This window comes from Eleutherodactylus coqui, chromosome 3 (genome assembly GCF_035609145.1).
Source record: "Eleutherodactylus coqui strain aEleCoq1 chromosome 3, aEleCoq1.hap1, whole genome shotgun sequence".
NCBI classification, from domain to species: Eukaryota; Metazoa; Chordata; class Amphibia; order Anura; family Eleutherodactylidae; genus Eleutherodactylus; species Eleutherodactylus coqui.
In genome coordinates this window covers 272282195-272296275 of record NC_089839.1, presented here as the reverse complement: position 1 = coordinate 272296275, position 14081 = coordinate 272282195, and the positions used below count along the sequence as shown (strand labels likewise).

At 46.9% G+C, this 14081-nt stretch overlaps 1 protein-coding gene across 6 annotated transcripts in view; it reads right to left on the bottom strand.

The window, feature by feature from the left end:
• The window catches only part of CEP350 (centrosomal protein 350), a 53402-nt gene extending 39582 nt beyond the window's left edge, over positions 1–13820 (bottom strand). For all 6 annotated transcript variants that reach the window (XM_066597427.1, XM_066597428.1, XM_066597429.1 and 3 more), the window contains exons 1-5: positions 13753–13820; positions 7014–7096; positions 6141–6184; positions 4239–4353; positions 3253–3418 (exon numbers count right to left, since the gene is read on the bottom strand). In XM_066597427.1, coding sequence (XP_066453524.1) covers positions 3253–3418; positions 4239–4353; positions 6141–6184; positions 7014–7092 — 404 coding nt within the window. In that variant the 5' untranslated portion in view covers positions 7093–7096; positions 13753–13820. The remainder of the gene's footprint in view (positions 1–3252; positions 3419–4238; positions 4354–6140; positions 6185–7013; positions 7097–13752) is intronic.
• Positions 13821–14081: the final 261 nt, after the last annotated feature.

Genomic DNA, 14081 nt, shown 5'->3' with positions numbered 1-14081 from the left:
TTTTTTTTCTTGGAGATGCGGCAACCAACCAACAAACAAAGCACAATTCCGCCCTTGTGCAATTTTCCTTTCTTACCACTGTGCAGGACAAATAATGCATTATTTTAATACATCAGACATGGTGATACCAAATATACATTTTTTCTTTCTTTGTTTTTTTTTTGTGTGCTAAAATGGGTTTTTGTTTCAGCTTTTACTGTTTTGTAAGTTTAGAACAATTATAAAAATCTTTATTTTACTGGTCTGAAAGGTTTGGGTGGCTCTGGAAGCCAAGCTGGAATGTTGACCAGTCACTGACAGATGAACGAGGAGCACATCAGATGCACCACTGGTCCCAGCGCACAGCTGAGCAAAATGTAGTAGTGTAGACAGGAAAAACAGGACCTAATGGCAGGTTCTGTGAGCGAGGAAATAATCAGAGCAGAGAGTGTTGGTGCCAATAGGGGGATTGGAAGAAGAGCAACAGGCCCTTACTGGAGGAATAGGGTTCCTGAGCCCGCCCTACGGAAAGTGTCCCTACTAAGCCAAAGCCAGGGCCAAGATTAGGGCCTTGAGACCAGGAAGCATCGCTGCAGTCCACAGCAGCCATCTCCTTCTGGTGTTAGTGTCTTGTGGACGGCATGCTGCGCTATGAAGATAGGGGACTGCGCTGCCCCGGTACCAAATCCTCTCCGCTGCCTTGACTGCTGAAAAGACGCTGTGCTAAGAGCAGGGCGGCCGGTGTAAAATCCGCCCAGGCAAAGGAGACCACCATCCAGTGGGCACAGGGAAGCAGAGGAGAGACCCTTAGAAGTTCTCCTTCGAGTAAAGAGTGTGGCCTTCTTCCTTCACTGCCAAGCAGGAATGTTGCGGTGGCCATGAACGAAGAACAGGCCACAGAAAGAAGGGTTGGGTGTGAGGTGGAGTCCACCTTCCAAGACAAAGGACCACAGATTCAGCTGCACACCTTAAGAGATATGCCCATATGCCTACACAAGCTCCCAAGTAGGACTGCAGAGTTAAGCTGGAGGAAGGAGGTTGTGGGCAGAATGGTGATGGGAGGAAAAGGAAAGGCAGAAAGATGTAGGTGAATACTTACCCCGGCGGAAAGAAATACTTACCCTTTCTGCCATACAACATATAACTCCAAGTTTCCAGCCGTGTGCACCCCACTGCTCCCTTTTTGGAAAGGAAGTGCTCCAATGTGAGGAACACTATGGCTTGAGGGCTAGAGTCAAAGTAATGCTCACCGTGCCTCCTTGTTTTCTGAAGGTTGGCTCACAGAGCGCTTAACAGTCTGTTCGTCCTTCTCAGTATAATAAGGAGGCTAATGCCAGCCCTGTATTCCCAGAGTCAGGAAGGCAACAACTGAAGACCAATGAAGGGAGAGGACTGCCTCCTGCAGGCACGGAGCTAAAACTGGTTAGCTTGGTGCCTACAGGCAGGGTATAGCTAGTAGGAGACGCTGACACTTTTTTGCTTAGTGTCCACCTCTTAGTGGTAGTAGCTATACCCATAGTCTTCAGCTGTATGCCCCAATTCAACGGACAAGAAATTAAGTTTTATACAGAATGTTAAATCAAAATAGGACAACACCCCAAAGCATTGTCTGAAATATAATGAAACTCACTACTCTCCAGGGCAAATAGGGAAAATACACTGGGTTGTGTCCCCTGCCTGTGGTCGCAGCAGGCACTTCTACTATCATAAAGCAGCTCCGGTATCCTGTCCAAAGGACATCCACCACTGAAAGGAAGAGCGCCGTACTGTGGTCCGATGCACCATCGAGGAACCAGTCATGAATACTGACATAGAACAAAAAACGGGGGCTGTGCTCCAGAAAGAAGTTGCTAAGTGCTCAATAAACCAGTGTGCGAGGACAGAAAGGCCCCTACTTAATTTATGGGGAGTTTAAATATAATAAACCGCTCAACCCAGCTGTGCTTTCCAACGGTCAGGAGAGGTTCCGGTATTATTAATCCACTAGGCTTTTCTTAGATGGATACAGCATGGAACAAATCCACCATGAAGGTCACCAACCAATGTAACAAAAAGTCAGTGCATTTCGGGTGACCACTGCACCCTTTTTCAAACCCATATATCCAAATACATAGTTCACAGAGTATTTGTGTGCTTACACCCGGCAAAGTGAAGATTCAGCGTCTATTCAGAGCCTACTCTCTCACTCCTGTCCTCATTCCTCCTGCACTCCCATCTAGTGGTGGAAGGGTGTAGCTGCACTTTCAGAAGTTTTATCACCACTATTGCTTAACATTAGTATAAGGAATGGCGTGTTCCTGCCATCTTGTGGTAGAAATATATACAGATTCATGATTGGCCAATCTATATATACACACTTATGCATTAAAACAGCATATAAAAAGATTTAAAGATTTGCATGTGGATGTATGGGCTTGAAAATGGGTACAGGGATTACCAGATGTGTGATGCCTTCATATGTAACGTTGGTTAGTGACCTCTGTTGTGGATTTGTTGTTCCATGCTGTATCCATCGAAGTAAAGCCTACTGGATTAATTATAGTGGAACCTCTCCTGGCCGTTGTAAAGCATACCTCGATTGACGAGGTTGTTGTATTTAAGCGTCCCCTCAATGAAGTTAAAGAGCCTTTCTGTTTTCACACATTGGCTTATTGAGCGCTTAGCAACTTCTTTCTATAGCGCACCCCCAATTTTTTGGTTTTGTTCTTTGTCAATATGACGTTTTCTCTGATTGAGCGCTCTTTTGATGCCGTCAGATATTGCTCTTTTCCCTATTTTTTTAACCTGGGTCTTGTGTAGTATTAAAGAGGTTTCCGAGCTTTTACTATTGATGACCAATCCTCAAGATAGGTCTTCAATATTTTATTAGTGGGGATCTGCTGCTTGGGGTCCCTGACGCTCAGATGATTGGCCAGGCTGCCGTTCATGCAGCAGTGCCAGAGCTGAATCTTTAATAGGCGACTTCACTCCCATTGAAATGAATGGTGTCAAATGACAACGTCCAACCCTGCCGCACTGACAGTGGTTCGGACAATCAGCTGATCGGTGGACATCCCAAGCAGCGGATCTTTTCCCCCCTGCCAATCAACTATTGATGGGCTATCCTGAGGATAGGTGATCAATAGTCAAAGCATGGAAGACCCCTTTAATCAGTACAAGTACACTGTATTAGCTCATTAACACATAAAACCTATAGAAAACAACTCATATGCAAAGAAATTTTCATACAATGTGACCCTTGGAAAACATTGCATTACAGCATTCTCCCCTTACCGATATGAGGCCAAAGGTTCCCGAAAACCCACACGACAGGAGCTTTTAACATTGCTGTCCAATGTAGTGACACGTAATGGACTACGAGAAGACCTCTCTCTGCCAGATTTGGTTGGGTGGGAATGCTTGTTGTGGTAAGCGTTAGAATCCTCATGATATCGTCCGTCTACACAGAGAGAACAGTTAAAAAAAAAGTAAGTTTTTCTCCTTTGCTGGAATATACAATAAGCGATTGAAGAGGACCAACTGCAGTTTAGGTGCTACCATATCATCTCGAACACAGCAATGTGTGTCATTTCCAGCTTAGACAGGGAGAAGTAGTAATGTGGGTCTGGTCTAAAATTGTGAATTACTGCCTTCAGCAGAACTTAAAGGGGTTTTCCAAGGAGAATACTACTGATGACCTATCCTCAAAATAAGGTCATCAATAGTTGATCGTCTGGGGTCCGTCACTCAGGACCCCGACCGATCAGCTGAGAGGGCGCATGCTGTAAGCGCCGCAAATACACAGAGGTGGAAGCTGAAGCAGCGGAAGTCTCCGCGCCGAGCCCTGTGTAGGGGCCGGCACTTGTAACTGCAGGCATAGCTCTCATTGAAATCAACGCAAGCTGTGCCTGCAGTTACAAGTGCCTGCCTCTACACGGAGGTCGGTGCGGAGACTTCCGCTGCTTCAGCTCCGACAGCATGCGCCCGCTCAGCTGATTGGTCCGGGTCACCAGCGATGAACCACAGCCAATCAACTATTTATCAGTAGTATTCTCCCTGGAAATCCCCTTTAACATGTACTTTCCATGTATATCTGATAGGCTTTAAGAATTACTATGCAGCAACTAGAGGTTGTGCAGATTTCTTTACTATTTAATGAATCATCATCAACATCTCGGTTATCCTCCAATACCCACTACAGAAGAATAGAATAGTTTGTGATAACTATACAAGTCAAGGTTCTTTGCCCTTAAGAAAAACACCACGAGACGTGCACTTACCTTTTCTACTTATCTTCCGGGTAGCACTGCTTCCTGCGCTTTTCGCATCCATGATGGGGTCAAACGCTGTTCTGCTCGTGGGGGCCACATCCAGCTTACTTTCAGTGTGCCTAAGCTGAGGGATGATAAATACACAGAATGAAACATAAAAGACTTCTAGCGGCTTTAAAAAAACAAACAAAAAAAAAACAAAACACCTAAGTAAGGCCTCATGCACACAGCCGTGACGGACTCCGCCAGCGGAATATCGCAGCAGAGTCCATCACGGCTCCCCCCAAAACCCCAATACTAACCTCTCCGAATCCGCTGCTCGAGCCTCGTCCATTGAGGTGGCGCGCAGGTGCAGTACAGCGCATGACGCACAGGCAGTGGGCGATGACGCAGCCGGCGACGTGTAATCACGCGATTCTGCCGTTGTGCTCACAGCAGAAATATCACGTCACGGCCGGCTTCCATTGACTACAATGGAAGCCGGCCGTGCTTTTTTCCACGGCAATTAGAACATGTGGTTTCTTTCACGCTGCAGAATTCTGCAGTGTGAACATTGAGCTATTAGGTTCAATAAAGCCTAATAGCTGCGGGATAACGCCGTGGATTTCCGCCGTGTCCCACACAGCAGAAATCCGTCCGTGGGCATTAGCCCTAAATCTAAGGTTGGCTTTACAAGGGACGACTATAGTACGAATCAATCGCTCAAAAAAAACGAATACAAACGACGGTCATTCCATGTAAACACGGCCACCAACAAGGTGATACGCAATAATTTGAGTTTCAGCTCACCTATAAAAATATCTGCGGGTTGATCGAAAGTGGTCTGTTGTAAAGTCACAGACGTTCGTGTTTTAACAGCTTGCGAATGAATTTGCATGGAGATTTTCCCAATAAATAAAGTCTCGGCGAACAACTAACGGTCAACACGCTTCAGCGACTTTTCTGAGTGTCTATCTGAACAATAGGTGCTCAGTGTAAAAGAAGGCATCTGCTTATACTGCAGTGTATGTGGGGGTAAGCATCGGGTTAATTTGCACATATATACCTCCAACGCATGCGGTTATGTTACCCATAGGCTCCAATGTTAAAAACTGTGGCATACATTATTCTTAGCTACACTATTGCATACCACAGAAAAACAAGTACGCCAACATATACAAGCCTGACATTCTTGTAGCAAATGGACACTGTAAACTCAACGCGGATTTGGCCTAAATAGTTATGAGGAGGTTATGATTCACTGAAAAGTTCCACAACCTTATATTAGTTCGGGTGCTTCAGTTCCTCATAATTTTTAAGACCTAAGCTTGCTGTAACAGAATGGAAACATTCTTGTTGACATCAAGAGGCTAAAACCCCCCTAGATCTCGTCCAGCTGACACACGGGCAAGGCTCGTTAAGTGCAACAATGAGCTGTACCCCTATGGCAGCAGTTTTAAATCCATTAGCAGCACCCCAAGGGCAGGAGAGATAATCTATCAGGCTATGAACATGAGGTGTACGCACAGAGGACTGACTAGTCTGGATACAACGGTAGCAAACCTTCACCTGTGTATAAGGATATGTATGCGTCTTTAGCATGTAAACAAGGATGTTTCTATTCGGTGGCAGCAAGAAATTGGAACGCATTGAGGTAGATTTTCTAATCCTGTCAGATAGATAGACAGCGTATATATAAACTAGACAGTCTAAAAATGCACCAAATGTATCAGAGTGCTGGATGATAAACCTGAAGCGTCATTAAATGTGTCTAAGATTACACTACCTGTTAGCCGGCGGCAACATTGTGACGCACAGTGTCACATTTAAATCAGATCTGCTGCAATATATTGTAAAAGTTTCAAACTTGCGACACCCGAGTTCCCGATAATATGGATTATTACAGCAGCAGACGTTATACGTCATACTCACAGCAGCTTTGGTGTTAGAAATGGTCTTCCATGCTTTACTGATCTCTGTGAACATATAAAAATTCATGTATTAGCCATTTATCATAGTAATCAATGCCGCAACCAGTGTACAATCCTGCAAGCCTGAGTAGGAGTCTATAGAAGAGGTAAGTACACTAGTAATCCTGCAAGCCCGAGTAGGAGTACATGGAAGAGGTAAGTACAGTAGTAATCCTGCAAGCCCGAGTAGGAGTCTATAGAAGAGGTAAGTACACTAGTAATCCTGCAAGCCCGAGTAGCAGTACATAGAAGAGGTAAGTACAGTAGTAATCCTGCAAGCCTGAGTATTAGTACATGGAAGAGGTAAGTACAGTAGTAATCCTGCAAGCCCGAGTAGGAGTCTATAGAAGAGGTAAGTACACTAGTAATCCTGCAAGCCCGAGTAGGAGTACATGGAAGAGGTAAGTACAGTAGTAATCCTGCAAGCCCGAGTAGGAGTCTATAGAAGAGGTAAGTACAGTAGTAATCCTGCAAGCCCGAGTAGGAGTCTATAGAAGAGGTAAGTACAGTAGTAATCCTGCAAGCCCGAGTAGGAGTCTATAGAAGAGGTAAGTACACTAGTAATCCTGCAAGCCCGAGTAGGAGTACATGGAAGAGGTAAGTACAGTAGTAATCCTGCAAGCCCGAGTAGGAGTACATAGAAGAGGTAAGTACACTAGTAATCCTGCATGCCTGAGTATGAGTCTATAGAAGAGGTAAGTACACTAGCTTTATAATCCTGTAGCATATACCTCATCAGACCTTCCCTAACCCACCTTTTATTAGCCGGCCCTGCAGATGTAATATTTGGGCACTTCAGTCCTGATTCTAGGACTGTCCTTGCACTACAGCTTACCTCGAATAGTCTCCCGTGACGGCTGATGAGCTGGATCCGGGTGAAATGTTGATGTTCTCCATAAACTCTCCTCAGCCATTCATCTACAAGTGACAGAAAGCAACATGCATGACAAAAGTTCAGAAAGTAAGAGTTATAATCCCCCCCACCCCGGCCGCACAACCCCCACACTAAGAGCAGATCCCGGGCCAATCTGTCATAAGATCCCGGAGGTTGGAGAGTCTCGGCGACAGCTGTTACAGACATGGGTCATATGCGGCTATTAGCTGCTGGAGGTTTAGTCAGGGCCAGCAGCCAGCGAATGTGTAACATGACAAGCCGGGCTATACTGATGCCAAGGGGCAACAACACACATGGCTGCATTAAGTTTTACTGGGACCTCGGGCATCTTATTGGTGAGGAGCGGAAACCGCTTACTGCTAAATTAAGCTAGAAGTGATTCTGAGAAATCTGCATGGCAACAATACGGTCAGCGGCGAAGTCACAGAGATAAGTCGGCACAGTTGTGGTCCGGCCGCTGCATGTAAGCCGATCTGCAGATGGGATTTCAGGAAAGCCGGGTGAGCGGCAGCGGACGGACGTGTTGGCCGGCACCCAACTTGTCACAAAACAGATACTAGAATAGAAGTTCTGTCAAGCGGAAGATACAATGTACAAGGGGTGTGTTCAGTAGAGGGGGCCGTTAGACGGAGCGATTACTAATAGGAAAGAAATCGTTCAAACGGGTGAAAGTGAACCATTATAATCGAGCCAATCACCGAAGGAACAAACGAGAATCTGCTTGTCTAAAAGAACCCTAAATTAAATTGTCCATCCAATGAGAGATAACTGTTCTGAACCGCTAGGACCCCCGCTGATCACAAGAAGTCCCTAAAGGAATGAAGTGATGGTCATCCGCCGTACCACTCCATTCATTTCAATGGGCCTGCCGGATATAGCTGAGCACTTCTACTCATCCCTCTCCGGCGGTCTCACTGGAATGAATGGAGCAGCAGGGCAGATGTATGACCCCCACTCCATTCATTCAGGGGTCTTCAGGACTTATACTCCACCAATCCGATGGTTCTCCCTCTTAGTGGCTCCTCTCTACTCATTACCAGCTTCAGACTGGAACCAGCGCACATTGGACATCAAGTGTCCTTAGAGGACATTCGCAGTGTTTGCAGGGGGTCGCTGCAGGACTAGTGGGCACTAGTGTATCCAATTTGGAAATCTTTATTTCCTCTTTATTTCTGTGAATGAAGACGTATAGAAGACAAACACAAACGCTTTGCTTTTAATGTTATGGGGCTGAATTATTAAAGGGGTTGTCCAGCTTTGAACTATTCATGGCCTCAGGATAGGTCATCGATCACTGATCAGCAAGGCTTTGCTGCTTGGAACCCCCGCGGATCACCTGATTAATGCGCAGCTCTCACGGTGTACTGCGCCCGAGGCGGACAGCGCCGTTCGCTTTGCAGATGCCCAGGTTGGTACTGCAAGGACTGTTCCCATCACATTCTCTGTGAGGGTTGCCAATCGGTGTATGCACCATATAGGAGGGCAGGATAGCTAAAAATAAGTGAGGGGACAATGCTGTTGCTTTACAGGAAGTAGAATCAGACACCTACTACAAAGGTAGCCATTGGGCAGTGCATTTACAGCCATATTATCTGGGGTAAGAGGCTCCTTACTATGGCTCTTATGTCAGAGTGTCTCCCAATCTCATAGTTTGTGTATGAAGATTGGAGTGTTCCCAACATGTGGCACTATATAGGAATACTGTATCTTACGTTAGCCGTGAGGGGGAGGCACACACTTGTAGGTTTTGCCTTCTGTAGGAGGCCCCCTGACTAGCAACAGCACCATCACATGCATAGATGAGGCAGCAGTCAGCATTGGAGTAAACCGTAAAAGAGCAACCGCGCTCCTTAACTTATAACATGTAAAAGGTTTGATCAGTGCGAGTCCTGGTGCCGAGACCCCAGTTGATTAATGACGTGAAGGGGCTGCAGCGCTCACCCAGAACGAGAAGCCAAAAACTGGCAGGTTCTAAAAGAGCTGTAAACTATTGACAGCCTAGCCTGCCCAAGACCTCCTCTGATCAGCTGTTCTCTGGGCTGGTGTGCTTATGCTTTCTGCAGGAAGTAGACAGCTCCGTTTCAATACAGTGGCCAGTCTTGGGATTACAGGCAAAGTTCATTCCAACAGGAACTTTGCCTATAACACCAAGCCTGGCCTCTGCATTGGAAAGGAGACGCCTGCTTCATCTCAGGGCAAAAGTACACCAACCTGGAGACCGGCTGATCAGAGGGGGTCCTGGGCGGCAGACCCGTGCTGATCTACTATTGATGACTTATCCTGCAGATAGGCAAATGGACAGTTTACAACTGGACCCTTTCAAATGGTTAAGCAGCATATGACACTTCTGCGCCTGAACAGACAAAGATGGTTGAACAGCTTCTCTGACTACCGGATGTGCGCTGTACGTTGTTAGTCTAAGACACTACATCTGCTGGGATTAACCAATGCTTTCCATGTGAGCAGCACTCGCCAGTAGGAGGCGCCTGTAGTGTCTTAGACTACTTCAGAGAAGTGGTTCGGCCAGCTCATTTGTCCAGGATCCGGGGGGGGGGGGGGGGGGGGGGGGGGGGTCACCTTAAGATTAAAGTTCTAGCGTCGGGGTGGATTTACACGGGTGATTTTCAAGTGCGAGTTCCATGCGATTGCGATACGGACAGAACTCACATGTTAAAAAGGACCCGTTATGTTCAATGATTTTTTTATTGAGAGCTTAAGAATATTATAGATCGCTGCGGGTCCTATATTAGTGTGAATGAGACTTTTAAAAATGCGCATTCAAAGCAATTCTTACCATTTTAAGGCCGGGTCGGATTCAGACTGCGACACCTCGCAGTGAAATCAGACTTTGTGACCCCCGCATACCTGTGCCATGTCTTCTTCTCAGCGGGTGCGCCTGCCACACATGCACAGTGCAGAGAATGACATGTCGTTGCGCCGCTTAACATTTCGGAATCGCTGCGAGACGGAAGGCTTCCATTGACTGCAATGGAAGCTGTCCGTGCGAAGCTCACACTAGAATAGGACATGCTGCGATTTCCCCCCCGCGAGTGGAAAATAGCAGTTGATTTCCACTCGTCAGCATGGAAAAGCGTTTTGCATAGCATGTCAATAGGCAATATTTGCTGCGGGATCCGGAGGTGAACACCAGCTCTGCATCCTGCAGTGTAAATACGCCCGTGTGCATTGGGCCTAAGTATTGGAAGCACATTTGGTTTTTTTTCCCCTGTGTAAAAAAAAAAAAAAAAAATTTTTATTAAAACTGCACGTACATGGGTGCGAAACGTGTTCTGTATAAAATGCACTCGCATTGAAAAAGAAAAATTACAATATTCTCCGATATTGTGCTTGCCCGTATGAATCCAGCCCCACAGTTATTAAACAGGTGGAGTCGAATATCTACTAATATAAAAGAAATCCAAGTTCTACAAGCGCTGCGCACCACTGATACTGCGGGGGGCGGCGTGCCTGTGCTGCTGACAGATAGGAGATGTCAATCGATGAGTGATTGGAAGCGCACCCAACTACAATAGATCAGCCTCATCCCGCTGCACATGAAGGGGCTGAACTGACACGGTTACACCTCAAGTGATGCGACTAAATATCCGCTTTGTGTCCTTGCAGAGTTACAGGGATTGTCTTCATAAAACCCTTCTACAGACTTGAGCCGCTCCGGTGATCATGTGACTGCTACAAGGGAAGTATACAGCGACACGCCGGACATACAGCCGTATGGGAGATCATGTAGTAGATGGACACCGGAGCACTCTGGGTAAAAGATGGGGGAACCCGCTGTGGCAATATGGTGGCTTACAAAAGGCATTGTCCTCTCATCACCTTTAAGCCTCTTTTACACGAGCGTCAGCGATATCACCGTTACAAAATTGCGGCTTTGTACCCGCGATTTTGTAGCGACAGCAATGTGATTTTACCTTGAGAAGGTTGAGCCCTACTCCTAAAATAAGCCATAGCTGCATGCCCAGGGGAAAAAAAAAACAACAACAACAAAAAAAACTTACCTAGCAGGCTCGGTTCAGGTCCTCCTGCTGCTGTCCAGGGCTCCACCGGGCGTCTTGCAGTCCTCGTTCGCCCACAGATCACTTCCTGGTTGCGGGATTCAAAAATTCCACCTCCAGGAAGTGATGGCTCTGATTGGCTGAGTAGCGCTGGATGAACCAATCAATGCAGCGCTCCATGAACCAATGCAAGGGTTTTATTTGGTTCATTCAGCTCTGCACTGATTGGTTCTTCAAACACTGCTCAGCCAATCACGTTGTGCAAGCGGGTTTATGAACTGGCTGAGCTGTGGCATTTATTGGCCAATTCATAAATCCCGCTTCCACAACGTGAATGGTTCTTCCAACTCTGCTCAGCCAATCAACGCAGAGCTGAATGAACCAATCACAGCCCTCGCGTTGGTTCATCGAGCATTGCATTGATTGGTTCTTCAAACTCTGCTAAGCCAATCAGAGCCATTGCTTCCTGGAGTTGGGATTTTTGAATCCCACAACCAGAAAGTGATCTTCTGTGGGCGAACAAGGACTGCAGGACACACAGCGGAGCTCCAGCAAGCAGCAGGAGGACCTGGAAAGAGCCTGCTAGGAAAGTATTCCCTTTTTTCCCCTGGGAAGGCAGCTAAGGCTTATTTTAGGGGTAGGGAAATGTATTGGGTCTCACGAAAATCGCTAGTTTATTAGATGCGATAAACAAGTCGGCTCCATAGAGAAACGTGGGCTGCGAAACAAAAAAAAACGCAAATCGCTCAAATATCGCGAATGTGAAGGAACCCATTGGAAAGCGTAGGCTTCACATTCACGCGATTTCTCATGCTGTCGCATTGTGAGAAAAATCGCCTGTCTGAAAGCAGCCTTAGGGTACATCAAGCTGACCGCAGCCTTTGAGGCCCCTTGTCCACGGGCGCTGCGGTATCCTGCGGCGGATCTCCGCTGCGGGAGGAGCCAGCAGACGGTTCTCCGCAGGTCAGCCTACCTGACGGATAGGCTGACCGCATTGAATCGCGGAAATTCGCAGCATGCTGCGAATTGCCGACCGCGAGCGGAGAATTGCAATGATTCTCTGCTCGTGGACACGGGGCCGGTGCTTTCCATAGCAATGCTACGGAAAGCTTCAGACGGTGTGATTAGCCGGCGATTTACCTTCGGCGAAATCACGCCCGGGGACAGAGGGCCTAGAAGGTCTGTCCTCCAATTGCAGTTCGGTTGCCATGGCAGTCTGGACTGAATTTCCAGTCACTTGTACAACATACTGCAATACTTATATTGCAGTGAATTGCACTTTTTTGGCAGCCTAATAAAAGGGGTATTCCAGGCCCTTGCTATTCATGACCTTGTCTCAGGATAGGTTATCTTTAGTTGATTGGTGGGGGTCTGCCACACCGGATCCCTTCCAAGGGGCTGATCCTCCAGCCGTCAGTGCAGCGGTGCTTGATATCATTAATGGTCACAGTTGGGAGTGTAATAGAAGGCATCACTCCCCTTGATTTCAACAGGAGTGAAGCCGGCCATTACACTTCTGGGCCTGACCATTGGTGATGACATCCAGTGCTGCTGCATGACAGCAGGCCAGAGGATCAGCTGATCATCTAGGGAACCTGATCAGTGAACCCCTGCCAATCACCTACTGATGACACATCATCAATAGTAGAAGCCAAGAATATACCTTTAAAAGGGGTTTTCCATGGAATACTATTGGTGAGCTATCCTCAGCATAAGTCATCAATAATTGATTGTCCGGGGTCCATCACTTGAGACCCCAGCCAATCAACTGCCCGCTGTCAGCGCTGCAATACACAGAGGGTCAGAGCAGAAGCTGCTGCTCCAACCCTAGTGTAGTGGTCAGCGCTTGTAACTGCAGAAGCAGCTTCCATTAATTTAATCAGACTGTAATTACAAGCACTGGCCACTACACAGAGGTTGGAGCAGCAGCTTTCACTCTTTCACTCTGTGGATTGTGGCACTAACAGTGGGCACCTGATCAGCCGTGGTGCCAAGTGACGAGCCGCAGCTGATCAACTAATGAGGTTTTATCCTGCGAATAGGCCGCCAGTAGTATTTCCCTGGAAAACCCCTTTAATAGGCATTGATAAAAGTACCATATACCGCAATATACAAGAAGTATTGCAGTATATTGTACAAGTAATTGGAAGACTGCTAGGGGGACTTTAAAATAAATTTTAAAAAAACGTTAAATGTGTTATTTATTGCAAAGAGCATTGAAATTAAAAAACAGCGACAAAAATTAAAAAAACTACTAAAACCCAAATATAACCTTTTAAAGAAATAGAAGAAAAACAAAAAAACAGCGCAAAGAACCGCACTTTTTTTCTATCATCATGTCTCAAAGAAAGATAAGTGATAAAAACAACCATATGTACCCCAAAATAAAATACCAACAGAAGCTACACCCCACATCTAGATACCCCATCAGGGTGGCAGCCCCCTGTGTACATCACACTATACAGATAACGGGCGAGACCATCAGCAACCCGGAGATGGGGGTCACACTCCTCATACACGGCAGCAGCCACCTAACAACAAGCACTACCGCTATAGTCATGGCTGCCCTCAGTGACAGCCGGTACAGACTGGTGACACCACAACAGGGACGCTCGGTCAGCAGCCGGCACGGCGGGTGACACACGGCCCGCAGCATCACTAACCTCAGCCCTCCGTCCACAGACGACGCCGCTCCACTTCTATCCTAGCTCTCTTCTGCTCCTGGTAACCCGACTACTTCCGCTTCCGGGGTCATGTCCTCCGCTCTCATTGGTCGACAGTGAAGGGTTACAGTTACAGCATTCCAAGAGCGCCAGAGAGCGCGGGAGGTAACAATCTCGCGATAATGCGTCCTTCACGTCACAGCTGAGCCGCCATCTTGGTGGAGGCACTAAACTGTTTTAAACCCTAGCCCTGAAGTATATCACATAAACAGCCGTGACAATATTGTAGTTGAAGCTCGGCGTGCCGAAAGTTTAGTAGGGTCTATACG